The sequence below is a fragment of the Furipterus horrens genome, unplaced genomic scaffold, assembly GCF_987537825.1.
Source record: "Furipterus horrens unplaced genomic scaffold, mFurHor1.1.pri manual_scaffold_6, whole genome shotgun sequence".
In the NCBI taxonomy this organism is placed as follows: domain Eukaryota; kingdom Metazoa; phylum Chordata; class Mammalia; order Chiroptera; family Furipteridae; genus Furipterus; species Furipterus horrens.
In genome coordinates, this window is record NW_028327176.1 from 13715928 (window position 1) to 13735523 (window position 19596).

The window sequence follows — 19596 nt, forward strand, 5'->3', positions numbered from 1 at the left end:
TTGGAGTAATTCCTTTTACTAATATGCTGCTTGATTTTTGTTTTTATTGCCTGCAGGTGATCAAGCGCGTACATTTTTCTTACAGTCAGGCCTGCCGGCTCCTGTTTTAGCTGAAATATGGTAAAATAGTTTGTTTTGTAGATGATCTTAAATTTTCGATCTTCTGGTTTTGTTTTGTTTGTTTTTAATGCAGTTTAACACAGTTATTTTTACTTGTAGTCTCAAAAGCTTTCTGTTATTTTGTAGTTTTATTTTTTCATTATCTATAAACCCAAACTTATTCCTTCTTTCCCCTGTTCCTATCTTAAAGAAATTATATCTTATAATATTTACAGTAACATTTATTTTTAAAGTGTATTTATAGTAAATATCAATCCCTACTCCATTTTTCTTTCCCCTTGGAATATTCCCATGCTTGGCCAAATGCCAGACACATAGCAAGCATTCAATAAATATTTGAACAAAATGAATAAGTCTAGAAGAGTTATACTCTTGAATTTTTTTTTTTTTTTTTTTTTTTCATTTACACTGGTAGAATTTATCCCAGAGGTCTCTAGATTCTTTAGATGTACGTCTGGTCAGTATTTCTTAATGTATAGGTTTCAGCTTTTTGAGATACACACACACACATTTAGTGATGGTTGGTGTGTGAATGCTACATCATTGTTTTTACTTTATCATCATCCTCAAAAATACTGCTGACCCTACATACAGTCTACCCACCTCCTTGTCCCTTTAGGGCTTTATCAGACCTCAACAAGGATGGGAAGATGGACCAGCAAGAGTTCTCCATAGCTATGAAGCTCATCAAACTAAAGCTGCAGGGCCAGCAGTTGCCTGTGGTTCTCCCTCCTATTATGAAACAACCTCCTATGTTCTCTCCATTAATTTCTGCTCGTTTTGGTATGTATTTATTAATTTAATTCCTGCATTTGATAGTTATTTAGTGATCAGAAAAGGATATGTTGGCATAAAATGACAATCCCTAGACTCCAAGTTAATTTTCATGTCTGAGATAGGAAATATTAAATTCGTTGTCATAGCTGGGGTGGCCATGTATCCTAGTTTTCCAGGGACAGTTCTCACGTCTGTTGTCTTGGAATCTAGTCCAGTTAGTGTGCCCTTTCATAATTCCCAACTGGATGGTAAATTATGTGATCCCCTTTGTTAGAGCTGATCCTAAATACTAGTCTTAATTAGTTTCCTCTGTATTTTGTATGAGTAACAGAAAAAATCTGAACAATTTTAAACTCACGTAAAAAGTTTAACTTGGGCATAATTTGAAATTATACATAAGTAGAAATTTTTTTAAAGGTTAATTTGTCAGCTAAGTTTATGGCTAAAAGTTGAAGACTTTGTGCTAATTAATTTACATATCCATCAGAAATAACCAGTTTTTCATTGGTTTTCACTAGCCAATTTCTTATTAAATATATGTGAGAAGCACTCATTGGAATGGAACATTCAGTTAGATATCTCTGTATCTGAAACATGTTCGTATATGCCAGACGTTACTAATTTCTTTAACTGTTGCAGTAAACTCTAGAGATAAATTCCATATTATTGTGTGACTATATTTATATAATGTACTTAGTATTCTGCAGTTGGTAAATGAATAAGGGTCATCACTTTGTTCCTTCAGGTGGGGGTGGCTTGGCTGTGTGTGTGTGTGTGTGTATTGATTCAATAACAATATTATCCTCACACAAAATCCCACATTTGATTAGGTAATACATTCTCTCTTTGAGGATACTAATATTTAATTGGAAAAAGCTGCTTAATTTTGTTCATGATGCTGGGAGAGGAATTTTAACTCCTTAGTAGTCATTCCCTTAGTTCATACAAGTCACAATACTGATATTAAAAGCAGTAGTTCACATCCCTCACTGCTGGGTCAAAGCTGCTTTTGTGAATTTTTTAAGACTAGTTTGCTCATAGTGTTCCTGTAAGTATAGGGTCTGCTCCCTTGTTTCCTGGCATGTGCTTTATAATTGGTTTAGTAGCACTGGAACATGTGTTCTACTTTGTCTTTAGGAATGGGAAGCATGCCCAACCTGTCCATTCCTCAGCCGTTGCCTCCAGTCGCACCGATAGCAACAGTCTTGTCTCCTGCGACTTCAGGGACCACCCTTCCTCCCTTAATGATGCCTGCTCCCCTAGTGCCTTCTGTTAGCACGTCATCGCTACCAAATGGAACTGCCAGTCTCATCCAGCCTTTATCCATTCCTTATTCTTCTTCAAGTAAGTACTGTATGCCTAATGAGTCAATATTTCATATGAAGAAGGAAACTGTTATGTTCATGTTCAAATAGAGGCAAGTTTCCTTCATAATTTGTGATACTGTTTAGTGTGAACCTTTTTCATTTTTGTCTTTTTTTTTTTCAGCATTGCCTCATACGTCATCTTACAGTATGATGATGGGAGGATTTGGTGGTGCTAGTATACAGAAAGCCCAGTCTCTGATTGATTTAGGATCTAGTAGGTATGACTACTTAAACTTCCAATTTTTTATGCTTTTAATAAGGAGTATTTAACAGGTGACTTTTTTTTTTTTAAAGCCCTGAACTTATCCGGATTTTGCTTTATAATGGCCAGGTGTAAATAGTTAAGTTTACTATTTATAAGTTACGTAATGTAATTTTTTTATTTTTAGAATTATTAAATGCCTGTGGTATTTTTCTTTTGAGAAAATGTTTCATGTATGCCCTGACTGGTGTGGTTTAGTGGGTTGGGCATCGTCCCACAAACCTGAAGGTCACTAGTTCGATTCTTGGTCAGGGCATGTGCCTGGGTTGCAGGCAAGGTCCCTGGTTGGAGCTGCGCGCAAAAGGCAACCAATGGATGTTTCTCGCACACTTTGGTGTTTCTCTTCCTCTCTTTCTTCCTTCCCCTTTCTCTAAAAATAAATAAATAAAATCTTTAAAAAAATGTTTTATGTAAGCCAAAAATATTTTGTTACATTTTTAATCAGTCAGTTTATTTTTGCTCAGCGTTACATGTTTTTCCTTTAAATACTATATGTTTCTTGAAACGTCTCATAATCATTGTACATTATTAATTTCTTGAGCAAATTCTGCTGATTGAGTATCCTTTAATTTCAGAAAACATCAATATTTATTCATCACCCCTTGTATAAATCACAGTAATACTCTTATACATTACATTTTTTTCTTCAATTATAGCTGACATTCAGTATTAGTTTCAGGTGTACCGCAGAGTGACCAGATGTTTATACAGGTCACAAAGTGATCCTCCTGACAAGTCCAGCACCCCCCTGACACCATGCATGGTTATTACAATATTATTGGCTGTAGTCCTCTGCTGTACTTTCTATCCCTGTGGCCAGTTTCTAACTGCCAATTTTTACTTCTTAATCTCTTCACCTCTTTTACCCAGCCCCCCAACCTGCCTCCCACCTGGCTGTCGTCATTTGTTTTCTGTATAGTGGGTTTCTTTCTTTTTTGTTTCTTCCTTAATTTTGTTTTTTAGATTTAACATATAAGTGAAATCATATGGTATTTGTCTTTGTCTTATTTTACTCAGCATAATACCCTGTAGGTTCATCCATGTTGTTGCAAATGGTAAGATTTGATTCTTTTTTATGGCCCAGTAACTTCCCATTGTATACACGTACCACATCCTTAGTCAATGGTCTCACAATAGTGCTCTTTAAAGCAGTGACCCAGAAGAACCTTTGTATCTTGGCTTAACCACTCATGGATTGTGTAACTGTTTTTTTCCCTTAACATCACTAAGCCATAGTTTGCCCATATAAAAGCTGGGACAGTAATACCTTTTAAGTTTGTCAGGAGGATTGGAAGTAGTATTTGCAAAGAGGCCAGCATAACATGGAGACTGGTATAATGCATTGTAGGTTCTTGATATATGGTAGTTCTGTACTTCCTATGGTATTTGTTTTCCTAAGAATAAGGATAATTGCTTGAATTTTTTCAATATCAAATACAAAAGCAGTTACTCTTGTATTATAGAAGGTATGATTCTTAATTTGTCTGTCTGGTAAAGTTTAAATGTATTTTATTTAGTAACATAAAAATTTTAAATAAATTTTGTTATAGCTCAACTTCCTCAACTGCTTCACTCTCAGGGAACTCGCCCAAAACTGGGACCACAGAGTGGGCAGTTCCTCAGCCTTCCAGATTAAAATATCGGCAAAAATTTAATAGTCTTGACAAAAGCATGAGTGGATACCTCTCAGGTAAGTGGTATACAGTGCTTGAGACTGTGAGAGAGTTTGTTTTTTATATGGACTTCTGTTGAAGAACTTTGATTTTATACTTTGTAGCTTATCTAAAATTTTAACATCAAAAAAATTTGGCAGGCATTGGATAAATACAAATAATATAAGTTGTGTATGAGTTCGAAGATGGGTATAACATGATTGTTTTCTTCAAAGTTTTTACAATAAAGTTGAGCACACAGATATACACCTGAAAGATCTTGGCCTTGAGAATATCAGACCTCCTCCTCCAGTGCAGTGAGAGAGTGGAGAACTCACATCACGAGAGGAAGAGTGTGGGACTTAGCCTCAGCTCAGCTCCCTGAGAATCCCCTTCTTCATTGGGTCTTTCTCTTTTTGCTCTTCCTAAAATCCCACATGAGCACTGCTCATCCTTTAATGCTTGAACCAAAATGTAGCCATAAAACTTGACCTTAGATCCCCACAGAATATTTGAGTCTATGCTAGAACAAACATTCAAACTTTACTCATTGAGGATAGTGAAGGGGATATAAAAGAGGACAATAGGCAAGTAGAATTCCCACCTTGTAACTTTCCCCTCTCTTTATTCAGCAATTAATTAGTTTAGACAAACTAGAATAAGTGTTTAATAGTAATAGAGCTTCAAAGTGCTAGGGAATATAGAGTGGAATATATTAATACTAATGAGATCAGATAAAACAGTTTATAGGAAGGGAACATTTAAGCTCTATCATGAAAGAAAGTTAGGATTTGGACAGCTAGAGATAGAAGATGAGGGCATTTGAGGGTGACAGAGAAGAACCCTTAAGAGCCAAAAGTACATGGCATGTTTGGAGAATGAAAAGAAGTCTGTGAAATAGGAGTATAAGATCTCTAGGTGTTCAGGGGGGCAAGGAAGCAATACGGTTTTAAGAATTGATGGACAGACAAAAATTTGCAGCATTTTCTTTAAAGATGCATACATAAGTGATGAAAGCTTTTTTTTTTTTAAGGGAATATGCACATAAAAAGCAGGAGCACAGTTTCAAAGCATTTAGTAATGATCTTGTCTTTAAGTTGGGTGTTAGGTTCATGTGACTTTTATTATTATACTTTCTAACTTACAAATACACTATTAATAACTAAATATTTTTGTAATTTTATGAAGTTGTGTGAAGCAAAGTATACTATTTTTTTAAGTAACCTTTAAAAAAATTTTTTTTTAACCTCTCTGAAATTGGAATGTTATCAATGGTGTGTTAACATTGTGTCATGGTTTTGTTGGCAGTGTTTTTTTATTTCTTAGTGTTATATAAAATAATGGTGTGTCTTATAATTGATGGCATCTTAGATTCTATGAAATATGGTATTCAAAAATACTTGAGATTAATATAAGGTCAAGATTCTCACTCTTTGAAAAAAATGAACTTGTTTGTGCCCTATTTGGCATTAAAGAAGTTTCTTTATTCAAATTAACAAAAGTAGACTAAAATGACATGTATAAAAAAGTTCATGACAGCTTCATTAAAAATATCTAAAAAGAAACAATCTAAATGTCCATGAACAGAAGAATGGATAAATAAATTGTGATGTATTTTTATAACAATACAGCAATAAAAATGAACTTATACTTGCAACTACATGGATGCATTTCACAGATATTGTATTGAATGAAAGAAGCCTGGCACATAAAATCCACGCTATTTAATTCATCTAGATGAGGCTGGAGAACAGAAAGCCTAGTTGGTGGTGATAGAAATCAGAGTAGTGTAGTTACAGTAGTCCCTCTCTATATCACGGTTCACTTATTGCGGCCTCACTGTATCGCGGGATTTTAAAAAATATTATATTTAATTATCGCGGATATTTTGCTATATTGCGGGATTTTGCAGTACTGTACAGTAAATACTAAAATAAATGTAAGGCTCCTACTTCGCGGATTTTCACCTATTGTGGTGGGGGTGGGGTGGGGGAGGGTCTAGAACGTAATACCTGCGATAAGTGAGGGATCACTGTACTCTGCCCAAACCTTCTCGGGTGCTGGAAACATTCTGTATCTTGATATAGGTGTTGGTTGCATGTGTGCATACCATGTAAAAACTCCTCCAGCAGTATACTTAAGATTAGCACACTACATGTATGTGCTTCAAACATACAGTATAAATAAAGGTGGGCTTGTGTAGGAATAGGAAGAAAATGATCTCCTAATGTTAATTGATCTATATATACCACATTGTGTGAAGGTTGTGTATTGTTTAGTTTTTAGGGAATGTTACTATTCTTAGACCTATAAGAGTAAAGCTATGGGAAGGATTGGTTTTCTTTGGAAAGAGAAATTGCTTCTGGTATCCCCAGGTATATGAGGACAGGGCTGACCTAGCCTTACATGTTATGCTTTGTTTGGTGAATGTTGATGGTCTGATTTTCACCTTTGTTCTTCTTTTCTTTCTCCTAAGTCTTAATCATGATTTATTTAAAGTAATTCATTGACTCAAATATTTCTTGAGGCACATGTCTTCTAGACATTCTGAGGTCCTGGAATGCAGAGAGAAGGAAGACATGGCCCATATCTTTGACGAGCCCATAGTAATAGGTCACATAATCACAGAATTTGATTAGTGATTTAAAAGTGCTGCCATTAATATAGATAAGAGAGTAACTAACTCTGAGGATATAAGAGAGAGTTTCACAGAAGTGATGACATTTGAGCTGGATCTTAGAGGATAAGTAGATTGTCAGGTAGGGAATGGAGGGACTGGCACCACAAGCACAGAAATAGGATCTCCAAAGGATTGGTAGACCAATGGTGTACGTGTTCAAGTGAGCTTTCCGTAGTAAAGTACTCTGCTGGCTCTCCAGAGCCCTTTGTATTATTCACACTTTGCACACATTTAAGCCTCCCACCAGTATGCTTTTAACCACTTACATTCCTTTCTTTCTTCCTCGTTTTCTCTGTCACCTAGAATGCTAAGGGATCTACTCTGTTATCTTTGTTCAAGAGCTGAAACCGTAGTTACTGAACCCTTTGTCGTGCTTGAAATAGATGTCCATTCTCGATATTGGAAGAATCCTCCTTTTAACACAAAAATGCCCTCGGGGCCCACTGAGGAATAATTAGTTAAGTGAGACTCTGAACTATCTTCACTGTTTTTTCCTTATGTAATTTCCATTAAATGGCCAGATTTTAAAAAGAAGAATGAAAAGTTTCTTAGGTGATATAATACAAACATTCACTTGCATAATACATGGTATATTTGTGTTTGTTCCGTATAGTGTATGTAGCTTTGATTAAGCTGGCCTGTGTTCAAAGTTCAGTGAAATATTGGTTTTAGTGGCATATGTGCTACTTTTGTAGTAGGAGCTGTTGCTGAGGAAGAGTTGGCAGGTGTACTGCTTGCTCTCTTCTGTCCAGAGGTGTTTGGACCAGCCTTGACTCATGCTGAACCCAGAGTAGGCCCTGACTGCTCTGATACTCACGGCTCAGGCACCTGAGGGTGAGAGTTGCAGCACCTGGTGCACTGACTAGCGAGGCTTTTCCTAGAGAAGCCACGTGATTTCATCTGTAATCTGCAAACCTCGGATTAGCGCACAGAGAGTGAATGCTGCTCTTATGCAGACAGGGATTTTCTGTTCTGGAGTATTTTCACTGAGGACCAGGAAGCCTGTTACAGACACATATTTTTGTTTTCTCACTGATGGAGAGAAAACTCAAAACAGTTCGCTGTACATGGCAAGCATTCAGTGAATGTTACCTATTATACTATCGGATGCTATCACATAAGTCCCCACTGCACCATAGAAAGACAACTTGGATTAAACTTTATTCATTACTGTAGCAAATTCTTATTAAGCATCTATGTACCAGGCACGGGGCATACATCAGTGAATAAAGCAGTCACAGTTTTTTGTCTTTATAGAACTTAGCATAACAGGAAACAGACAAACAGGTAAACGAGCAAGTAATATTACATTACAGATTGTGATATGAGACATGAAGAAAATGCGAAGGAGATGATAGGGTGGCCGAGAAGGCCTTCTGAGAAGGTAACATTAAATTGGGACTTAACGGGTGAGGGGGGCCCAGACACGCAATGACTTGGTATTGGATGTGGGTGTGCAGGAGAGAAGGGGGTCAGGGATGACTCCTTGATTTCTGGCTTGAAGAAAAGAAAGGAGGAATGGTTTAGGTGAAGATAAGGAAGAGGAGTGGGAATGGATTTGAGAGAGTAGTTTTATATGCATTTGGTTTGAGATGTTTGTGAAATACGGAAGTAGGTTTTTCAGTTGCACATGGAAGTCTAAACTTAGAGGAGAGATTTGGGCTGGGGACGTACATTTGGGAATCACCAGCCTCTAGGTGCTATTTAAAGTCATAGAAATGGCTATGAACCGCCTACAGAAAAGAATGTCCAGGACAGGTCCCTGGGGAATGACAGCATTTACAAGTCAACAGAAAGAGTAGAAGCCAAGGAATGATCAGAGAGGTAAGATCTGAAAATGCTGACGAAGCTCTGCTTCCAGCAGCAGTGGGTATACAAGGAGGCTCTAGAACGTGGCCTCTGAATACTTTCTGAACTGGTGGCTCAGTTCTTCATGTCAGTCCCTTGTGTACTGGTGTCTTCTGAAAGGTCGGGGCAGCATTTGGCTCCACTAATTCTAGATTTTAAATTCCTTGGGGGTGGGGAATGTGTTTGTTTGATTACTACTAAATACTGAGTGCCTGGCACATGGTAAAAACTTTGATGTTAAAGTTCCCAGGATATTAGCATGTTATTTTACAGGTACAATTATTTAGGTTTGCATGGCTTTAAAGAGGCTAAAGAATTTTCCTTTTTTAAAACTTTTTTTCACTCAGGTTTTCAAGCTAGAAATGCCCTTCTTCAGTCAAATCTTTCTCAAACTCAGCTAGCTACTATTTGGTGAGTTTGTCTATTAATTATAATTTTTAACTATACATTCTTTATTATAAGGAAGGTATTGTTTCTGTAAAAGTTGGTGTCTCAGAGATGTTCCATTAAAGTAGCTATTTGAAAGTTAAAGCAACCTTGGAAGCAAATAAAATTGTGCAAAATGTTATTCTTGAGAATTTGGCATTTAATTTTTTTATCGTAAAGGAAAACTAGCTTACTTTTATGTGATGCCCTCTATAGAGAATTAGAAAATATCTTATTTTCCATGTAGAATTAAATATGATTTAATAGGTGAATTAACCATGAAAAAAGACAGTCTACCTTTTCAGAAGGAATAGTTTTTATTTAAAAGTTTCTTTCCTCTCTCTTGTGATATGAAATTGAGGGTAAAAATTAGCTCATTTCTCTGTATCTCTGTACATTTCACTAAAATAGGTTATGGTAACTTCTTCTATCATTATTTTTGTTTTTAAAATTTAAAATATTGAATTCTTTTGAAACTATTTTACTCCAAACTAAGATTTTCTTTCCCAGTTGTGAATTTTCACATTTTCTTTAGGTCTTTGGCGGACATTGATGGTGATGGACAGCTAAAAGCTGAAGAGTTTATCCTTGCAATGCACCTAACTGACATGGCCAAAGCCGGACAGCCTTTGCCCCTGACGTTGCCTTCTGAGCTGGTCCCTCCGTCTTTCAGGTGATTGCCTCTGGAGGTGCAGGGGGACAGTTCTAATCACTTCCCAGACATTAGAATTATGTACTTTGGGATTCCCACTGGTATAGCGAGAGTTGAACATTTACACTGACATTTGATTTTGGAATTTAATGAATTATACCAAGAAGAAATAGATAGTAGAAGTAGGTGTGTTTTCATTGTGTTATTGATAAGAAAACTGATGACCAAAGGGATTTAGAATAAATTTACCCAAGAACAGCAATTGGCTGAACCATGATTTGAACCCAGATCTTTCTGGCTTGACAATCCATATACTCCTATTTATTGTAACTATCTATGGACCGTCCTGTGTTTTAAAGATATTAAGCTGTTCTGGTCATTGGAAGTCTATATAGTCTAGACTGAAAATTCCTAGACTGCATGATGCTAAATTTGTTTGTTGTTTGCTTTTCTTAGAGGTGGAAAGCAGATCGATCCCATTAATGGAACTCTGCCTTCATATCAGAAAATGCAAGAAGAAGAACCTCAGAAAAAATTACCAGGTAACATTGAGTGCCTAAGTTGTACATTTATAGTGAGTTCTTGTAAATTTTACCTTGAAATGTAAGTGAATATTTAGAATTTTCACATTTTAAATATTTTATGTGCTGTAGGAGAAACTGATGAATGGGATGGATTTTGATGTTAATAAAATTAAGATCATCAAAATTGAGAGTATGCAGGAGGAAGAGACAGTGTGTATATTTGGCAAGAATATGTGTATTAGACATCATAGTTAAAATGTTTTTCCCACTTTAGGAGAAAATATTAGAGCAAGCTTTGTGATAAAATCTTAAGCTAAAAAAAAGAGTTTAAATATTGATTGAAAAAGCACATGTGTAGATATTTTAAAATATTAAAAAGGTAATGGCACATATCAAAACAAATACATAGCCACCCAGCTTTGGTTGTCCTTGAAGAAAATGCTGAGAAAAGTTGAAAAGTATTTTTATTGGCAGGAATAGTTAAAATTATTTCTCTCTTAGGCGGATTCAAACTTAGAATTTTTTTTCTAAAAATGAATATTCTTAGAACAAATGTTTTACTATTTACATTTGAGTTAAAATTATTCTTAGGAGAAGTATCCAGAGAGTAATAGCACTCAATGATCACAAGGCACGAGTATGTTGAAACTGGATTGTGGGACCTGTAGGCTCTTCGTGTGTGAGGATGCTTATAACCTACCGTACTTAGTTACTTTTGAGGACAAGCGGAAAGCCAACTATGAGCGGGGAAACATGGAACTGGAGAAGCGGCGCCAAGCCCTGATGGAGCAGCAGCAGAGGGAGGCGGAACGGAAAGCCCAGAAAGAAAAGGAAGAGTGGGAACGAAAACAGAGAGAATTACAAGAGCAAGAATGGAAGAAACAACTTGAATTAGAAAAACGCTTGGAGAAGCAGAGGGAATTGGAGCGACAACGGGAGGAAGAACGGAGAAAAGAAATAGAAAGACGAGAGGTTATTTTTATTTTATTTCCTAAGAAAATCATTACATTTAATAAATGGCTATATTTCCTTCAATTAAAAAAAAAATAGTTAGCTTTGTTGTGGCTTTTCCTCTGCCCGCCTCATATGTTCTTTCTTACACAAATCTGAATCTTGCCTGTGAGGGGTTTTCAGGTGACATCTCAAAGGAGAATTGATTGCAGAGCAGAGTGAGGAGCGTTAAGCCAAAAGAAGGAGTCAGTTTGATCAGGTTGTTAAACGAATGTAAGCTTAGGACCCAGAGTTAAGAGAGCAAGCAATTGGAGAGAGAGAAAGATAAGAGTGGGGAGTCAAAGGTCTGGCGGGGTATCTAGAGGCTGGGCTTGCACACGTCCTTGGGATCAGTAGTGCTGTGTGGGGTTCCCAGGAGGACTGACTGTTTGAAGGGCTGGGAGTGAAGCCCCGTAAATTACGGTGACCCTGAAATATTAGGAATAGAAGTTGTTTTCTTCCCTGGTAATTAGAATAAAGGTGTAGTTATTCCTGTGAACATAATAATTTTTATGAAATCATCCTTTTGTTTATTACAACAAGATGAAGGTCCTGGGAATGAATAAGTCTGATGGATGAAGCCACTTCTGTGGAAGTTCTTTAATTTAGGCCCGTAGATAAAACTAGGTCTGCCCACTTACCTGTAGGCATTCAAATCCTGCCTCACTTTTATTTTGTCATCCCATCAGTGTTTGATGCAAAATTCTTTGTTTAGAAATTAACTTTAATTCATTATTTCAGGCAGCAAAACAGGAACTTGAAAGACAACGTCGTTTAGAGTGGGAGAGAATTCGTAGACAGGAGCTTCTCAATCAAAGGAATAGAGAACAGGAAGAAATTATTAGGTTAAACTCTAAAAAGAAGAGTCTTCATCTCGAGTTGGAAGCACTGGTATGGCTGAACTTTAGTAAAGTTGAATAACTGAAATGTATCTGAATGATGCTGGAATTAACCTGTTGAAAAATGTCGTGTTTTTAGTCTACCTTATGAGTACATTATATTCTAATGTAATTAAACAGTCACATTGTCATAGGTGCTTTTTAAATGGACAGTACAGTTTACTGAAAAAGGATAAGTGACTCAAAGTGCTGAGAATTATGGGGTCTCGGTTCAGATGCTGACAGACCCTGTCCTCTTGGGCAGACACTTCCCTTCTCTGTGCCTCACTTTGCCCGTCTATGAGATAAAAAGCTGGGTTCTCTCAGGAATTGTTGGTTTTCACACTGGGCTCGGGAAGGTGGCCTGCAGAGGCGTGAGCTGAAGGTGGCAGTGGGAGGCCACAGAGCCAGGGCAGGGCTTGCCTTTCCCAGTTCTCCTGCACTTCACTGCAGGGGGAGCCACATTTATCTGCTTTCCTTTTGCTGGCATTTTATCTGAGGTTTGCTTGGGATAAAGGATTCTGCTGCTGAAAAGAAAACAACAATGTGAAACTGTGATCAGAAATGATCTATTAGGATTCCTTCCAGTTCTGTAGAACTGTAGTTATTAGCTGATATTGACCATTATACTTACTAATTTTTACACACCAGATGTCAGGGAGTCAGGTTATTAAAAGACTGAAATGCAAGGCGAGAAGCTATAAAGGGTCTCAGGAAGGCATACTATTCTACTACAACCCTAGAATTCCATAAGATAAAAAGTTTCAGGGTAAGGCGCATTATTTTACTGTCACCCTAGAATCCTATAAGAAAGAAAGGGTCTGGATAGTCATGCTATTTCTACTGTGACCCTAAAATCCCATAAGTCTGATCTGGTAGTATAGCAAGGTTTTGAAAAAACACATGTGTAGACATGTGGTAGAGCCAAATTTAGGTCTTATTTAATTATTTGGTGGATGTCTTGAATTAGGTTTTTTAAATTATCACAATATTTTTAGTTATAAAGTTACTATTTTATGCCTTCAAATGGATAGGAAGGCATACCACAATTATTAATCATGCCACAGTACTACAAGACAAGCCTAAAAAACTTAAACTTCTTTGTGTAGCTAATTGGGTAACTGTCTAAACCATCATCTTGACTATATATTTTTCCTTAAAAATATAATGAGAAGAAACCTTACGATGGATGATTTTTCCCTCAAGGACTAGGGTAATGCGCCAAGCAGTAATGTAGGTTATTGTGCAGAATCTGAAAAGATCCAGGGCCTATGCTTAAACCTGCTGAGGAAGATATCGTGAGCTCTAGGATGGACACAGCATATTCCCTTAAGAATGTGCTTCTCAAATACGAAATTTTGATTATCAATATGTTTAAATGAGAGGTCTCATATCTCTTCACCCCACTGTAATAGTTTGCTAAGGCTGCCATAATAAAATACTATAGACCAGGTGGCTTAAACAACAGACATCTATTTTCTCACAGTTCTTGTCCAGGATCAAGGTGTTAATGGGTTTGGTTTCCTTCGAGGACTCTGCTCGCAGACGGCTGCCTTCTTGCTGTGACCTCGCCTGGTCTTTCCTCTGCCTCTGCATCCCTGGCATTTCTTCTGTGTCCAAATTTTCTCTTCTTATAAGGACACCAAACGGATTGGGATAGGGCTCATTCATATGACTTAATTTAACCCTTAGTTGCTTCTTTCAAGGCCCTTTCTCCAAATACAGTCACATGATGAGGTACTGGGGTTTAGGATATAACATTAATTTTGGGGGGTACAGTTCAGCCCATTAAACCTCACCCTTCTTCTTAGCCTACATTAAGAATATCTGCTCTCTGTTTTTTTTTCCCCTACTTCTCAGAAATAAGAGGAAAAGAAATATTGTTATAGGAAAAGGGAATTGTAGCCAAAAGGCCCTCCTGGACAGTTTGATTAGTGGAAATTAGATGGCAGCATTGAGGGTAGATGTAGCAAAGAAGGAAATGCTAAGTGCCACATGCAAAATTTATTCCTCATGATTCTTTGAGATTGTCTCCATTTAATATTATAAATTAATGCGTCAATGATGAAACCAGAAAGCAGTTTGTGTGTTGTATTCGTGCTTTCTCATCCTAATATGTGGGTTCTTGTGCTCTGAAAATGGTGCCTTTTTGCTAACAATTCTCTTTAGTCAAAAGATACAACTCAAAAACATATTCCACTTGGTTTTAAGTATTTATCTTAGACTGAGTATAAATGACATTTAAAAATTTAAATAAAAATATTATTTTCCTGATAACACTTTTTGTAAGCATTTTATCTTACCATATATTTAAATGCTCGTCCTATAGAATGGCAAACATCAGCAGATCTCAGGCAGACTTCAGGATGTCCGACTCAGAAAACAAACTCAAAAGACTGAGCTGGAAGTTCTGGATAAACAGTGTGACCTGGAAATTATGGAAATCAAGCAGCTCCAACGAGAGTTTCAGGTAAGTCCTTTGCTGCTGAATTGTTCTTAAACATGAGCAGTTATTAATAATTCTTCCTAATAGAGGTGTTTTGGTTTTGGGATCAAGAGCCCTTTTGAGTCACAAATAGAGCAGTCTTCCCAGAAGGATGACTGTGCACCATCTTGTGTATAATGTCAGAAAGCTCATAGACCCCCTAAAACTCTGGTAGACATCTGGTTAAATTCTGCTTAAATTTATATGTAAATGGATGTCTATCATTTTGTGTTTTAAGTTTTAAATAAATACATATATGTATACACATACATATTAAACTAAGGTTATTGCTACTACTTGAAGGAAATTTTGAAATAACATTATTCTTTGCAGAATTGTGGTGAGACTGTTGAATATGTCCCTTGGGGACCTGGTAATTCTGTTCTTTACTTGTGCATTAGGATCTAGTTCACTTACTAGGGTTTGCAGAATAGGGACTCTGAAAGCATTCTGTATTTCTTAAGAGTCCTTGTACCAAATTTTTCTTTCTATATTGACTGGCAGTTAATCAGCTCTTTTTTCACATTGTCACAGCAAATATAGGCAAAGACCAAATAACATTTCCCATCTGACTTAAACCTGCTTCCTTAGTTAGTCCCTCTTTGATATATACTTAACTTACTCTGGAGCGTCGTGGCCTGCTTACACATGCCGCTTAGCGCAGATACCACGGGCACCTCTTAGCCTGCGCCCCTGTTGACCATCAGTGTGCTGAAAATTGTAAGGCGTCCAGGTGTACCCCACTGACAGAGGCTTTCTTTACCACCTTAATTTCAGCCAGTCATTTATAAATGGATTTCTGTTTAAATATTTGTATTTTCAATCGTGTACTTCTAGTTTATTCATAAGTTGTGAGCAGGTTACAGCTACATGTTATTCTTATACTAAGTTTCAAGAGGGATTAAATCATGTTTTGAAGTTTGCAAAAAAATGTGTAGACATTGCAGAGTTTTAATCAAGCACTACTTTTTCTTTTTATAAGGAATATCAAAATAAGCTTATCTACTTGGTACCTGAGAAGCAATTATTAAACGAAAGAATTAAAAACATGCAGCTTGGTAACACACCTGGTAAGTCTCTAAGGTTTGTTTTGCCTTTTATTCTCTTCTGAAGGACTGACTGTATCAGTCATATTTTGTTACTTTTTAAGATAGCATTATTCTGTTATAAATAATGTTTTTTGTCTTTTGTTGAAAACTTCAAATTAATGTGAAAAATATCACACATGTTAGAGCATTATATTAATAAAATTAAATAAAAATAAGTAATGTTTTATGTCTTCCTATCTTGATAAGATTTTTATTCATATATTTCAAATATCAAATAAAATGTTAGACTGCAATTAAATAAGATCAAGGTTTGTCTCTAGAACAAGACTGCGTGCATTTCGGCCAAATCCTGCATGAATTGTAAAGAACTATTTGGGAGTAGACTGTACTATGTGGCTAAAACCTGTGGGATTCTAGGGTGATAGTGTATAGCAGTGATAGCCTAAGCAGAATGTGTTACCCTTCCCAGACCTCTTACATCACCTAACTCTGATTCACATAAAGAATTTTACCAGCTTGCCCCTCTGATACCTGTGGAAGAAAATATGCTAAGATAATTTGTGGGACTGTAACATTTTTCTTGATTCAAGTACCAACCAGAAAACTGATCTTAAAAAAGTCTACATTGGATAGAATTGCCAATAACAATGTAGCAGAAAGGTTTATTTAAAGGGAAGTCAATCTGCAAATGTTGTGTTAGAACTAGCTAAAGTATCCTAAATATCTCCCATTGAATATCTCATTGAGTATCTGTCAGTCTTTCCCTTCCAGGGCTCTTTATTACATTTTTGGCTGTTTAGAAGTTCCAGTTAATAGCATCCCTCTTTTTGCCCAAGTTCTCAACAAGGTGAGAAATAAGGCAAAGGAACAAGACATATGAGAGACCAAAATATCACCTCATTAGTGATAAAGCTGGTACTGGGCAGCGTGGCTTATCTGTGAGTGGGACAGCTGCACCTGTACAACATTGGATGCATGAACAAAGTGGAATGCAGGTTTCCTGTGGGCAGTGCAGTCTCAAGAAAGCAAGGGTGTAGCCTGTGTATGCCAGTTCCTTATCTTGAGATCACCAACTAGTGAAGGGGGTGGAAAGAAGCTGGGAATATCGTGCTAGTGAAGGGCCCGTTACTGCACGAAAGAAACACAGGGAATAGAGAAGTTCATTCTTGTGAACTAGTCTTGACTATGTCTCCCACCTTCCAGTGCTCTGGTCTGTCCATGCCTCTTCTCAGGCAGCCTTTCTTGCATGTGATTCTTTTCTTGGTGGTTCGAATTGTATCAGTTCCCACTCCACCCGCCACCCCTCCACAGACATTCCTGACGCAGGATGGGCTCACCCTCTAGATCTGTGCAACAGCAGGATGTCATCATCCTCATCATTGTTAGCATTTGGACTGTGAATGGATTATAGAATATGTCTTATTGGGGATCTGGTAGAGCTACTCTTTCTCTGTGGAATGTGATCCAGTTTAGTTATTTATTTATCCTTTAGTTCGGTTCAAAATAGGAAGCTTTTGTTTGGGATTTGCAAAGTGCCCTGTGTCTCTTAGATTCCTATCCCCATTCAGTTACTGTTTAAAGATTACCAACCATGTGCCGAGCACCGTGCTAGGCAGTTTTCATACATTATTTTCTTTAATCTTTAAACAGCCCTGTGAAGTAGTTGTTATTCCCATTTTTCAGTGTGGGTAAACTGAGGCTCAGAGAGATTAAATAGTTGCCCAAGAGGATGCAGTAGTAGTTCTCAGATTCTTGTCTGACTCTGAAACCCACTGTGCTGTGTTGTGTCTCTCTTTCAGTTACCTAACACAGTGCACATAGATAAGTACAGTTTTCAAATTCAGTATTTACATGTATTATTAGTGGTGTTCAGTTTGAAAAGTACTAAGAATGTATATAAACTGTTATTTTTTACATTGCTTATCTCTCAGCTTAACTAGACTCTAAACTACTTGAGAGGGTCCATGCCTTATCCTTCCTTTTTATTACCTGCCATTGAACATAGTGCATGCAGTGCCTTGCTTACAGTACAAGTGTAGTTTAATGATTAAATATTCATTGAAATACTGGAAAGCTATTAGAATTTTAAGAGAATTTGACAAGATGCCTGGATTTTTTAAAAAATCAGCATATAAAAATCAATAACTATGTATCAAAAGTATTTAATGAGAAAATATGAAAAAGGCCTCATTAACATTAGCATTTTCATTGTTATGAATAAAGAAGAAATGTATAGTTTATAAACACCCACTTATAAATGTAAAAGATTCCTGAAGAAGTAGATACATGCTATGTTCCTGAATGAACTAGCTAAGAATTATAAAGATGTATTCAGCTGTACTCAGATTTCTTTACATGGAGCTTTCAAGGTAATTCACAAATTCACACAGAAGAGAAAATGTACAAGATTAGGCAAGACTTGAAAAGAGACATATTGGTGGGTGGAAAGCTGTAGCACCGAAACTAACGTGTTATTGTTCGGAAATACAAACATAGAACAGTGGGACTGAATAGAGAATCTAAGAACAGGCAATTTAGGATAAGATAAATTTGGCATTTAATGTCAGTGGGAAAAGGATGAGCTTTCACTAACCGCTATCATTTCAGTAAGTGATTTGGGGGACAGTTGATTATCTGAAGGGGGTGGGGATACTCTTTACTTCACTCCATGCACAGACATAAATGCTGGATAAAATTAGAAGCTGAATATATGAAATAATTCTAGAAAAAATATAAACAGAGGAAAACTTTTATAATCTTGGTGTCAGGAAAGTCTAACAATAGATAGAGTTATGAAGGAAAATTTATAGATCTGATAACATAAAAATGAAAACCTTTTTCATGGTGAAAGACATAATAAGTAGGAAAAATTTGAAATATACACCTAATTACAACAAGAATTTAAGAGTTTTACAAATGTGAAATTAAGACACCCAATAGGAAAAAATATGTGCAAAGTATCCCTGACCTGGGTAGAGTTGCACCTGGTTAGGTGGTGCTTGTCTCATATCAGCCAGGGTCAAAGTAACTCCTCGTTTATCCCAGGTTGGCTTTCGGTTTGTGCCCATGCCTGGTTCATGCCTTGGACACATGGGGAAAAAAAATGAGCAAAGGATGAGCTGAGGCAATTCAAGATGGCCAATAAACACATAAATAGATATTATTTGATTTCAGTAGTTATCAAGAAAGAGCAATTAAAATACTATTTATTTTGCTGCCAATAAGGAAAAACGAAAAGATTGATAATATCCAGTGTTGAAGAGGGTACACAGAAACAGGTACTTCGGCATCAGTGTATATTGGTACAGCTTTTTGCAAGGGCAGTTGAGCAGTTTCTCAAATTTTGAAGTGTTCAAATTCTTTAACATGGCAATTCTTTCACCTCCTAGCTTTATAAAATGCTTTCACATGTGCATTAAAATGTATGTACACGGATATTTATTGTAGCATTTTTATGTAATAGTAGAAAATTAGAAACGACTTGAATGCCAGTAAAAAAGGAAATACATAGTTATGAAAATTATGGAATAGCCATAATGTGGACTACCATGGACCAGTGTTAAAGAATGAGCTCAATTTATATCTCTCTTTGTAAGATGTGTTATTCAATTTAAAACAAATGCTGAGCAATGTAGACAATATGATCCCATTAAAACCTCATGAAAATAAATGGTGATTATGCACATATGTACATGTAAATGCCTAAGAGAGAAATTAGCAGGGGGTTGTGATGAAGGGGACCTTTTCACTTTTTACTGTATATGCTTCGTTTTATTTGACGCTGGCTTTTGAAAATATTTTTATAGTTTTATACTAGATTTCTTTATTTTTAAAAATATAATAAAGTTTAAATATGTACTTAGTAAGGTTGCCATTTTAATTATTG

At 36.5% G+C, this 19596-nt stretch overlaps 1 protein-coding gene and 1 non-coding gene across 2 annotated transcripts in view; both read left to right on the top strand.

Annotated features, from left to right (window-relative positions):
- Positions 1-19596, top strand: part of ITSN2 (intersectin 2) — a 120880-nt gene that overhangs the window by 35687 nt on the left and 65597 nt on the right. The window contains exons 4-15 of the mRNA XM_090280983.1: positions 57-120; positions 740-903; positions 2035-2241; positions 2386-2482; positions 4077-4216; positions 9054-9117; positions 9668-9805; positions 10241-10326; positions 11018-11280; positions 12040-12189; positions 14506-14646; positions 15644-15731. Coding sequence (XP_090137109.1) covers positions 57-120; positions 740-903; positions 2035-2241; positions 2386-2482; positions 4077-4216; positions 9054-9117; positions 9668-9805; positions 10241-10326; positions 11018-11280; positions 12040-12189; positions 14506-14646; positions 15644-15731 — 1602 coding nt within the window. The remainder of the gene's footprint in view (positions 1-56; positions 121-739; positions 904-2034; positions 2242-2385; positions 2483-4076; positions 4217-9053; positions 9118-9667; positions 9806-10240; positions 10327-11017; positions 11281-12039; positions 12190-14505; positions 14647-15643; positions 15732-19596) is intronic.
- Positions 18669-18804, top strand: LOC150005690 (small nucleolar RNA SNORA48). The gene has a single exon (XR_016512203.1). It is a non-coding gene; the product is annotated as a small nucleolar RNA SNORA48 (small nucleolar RNA).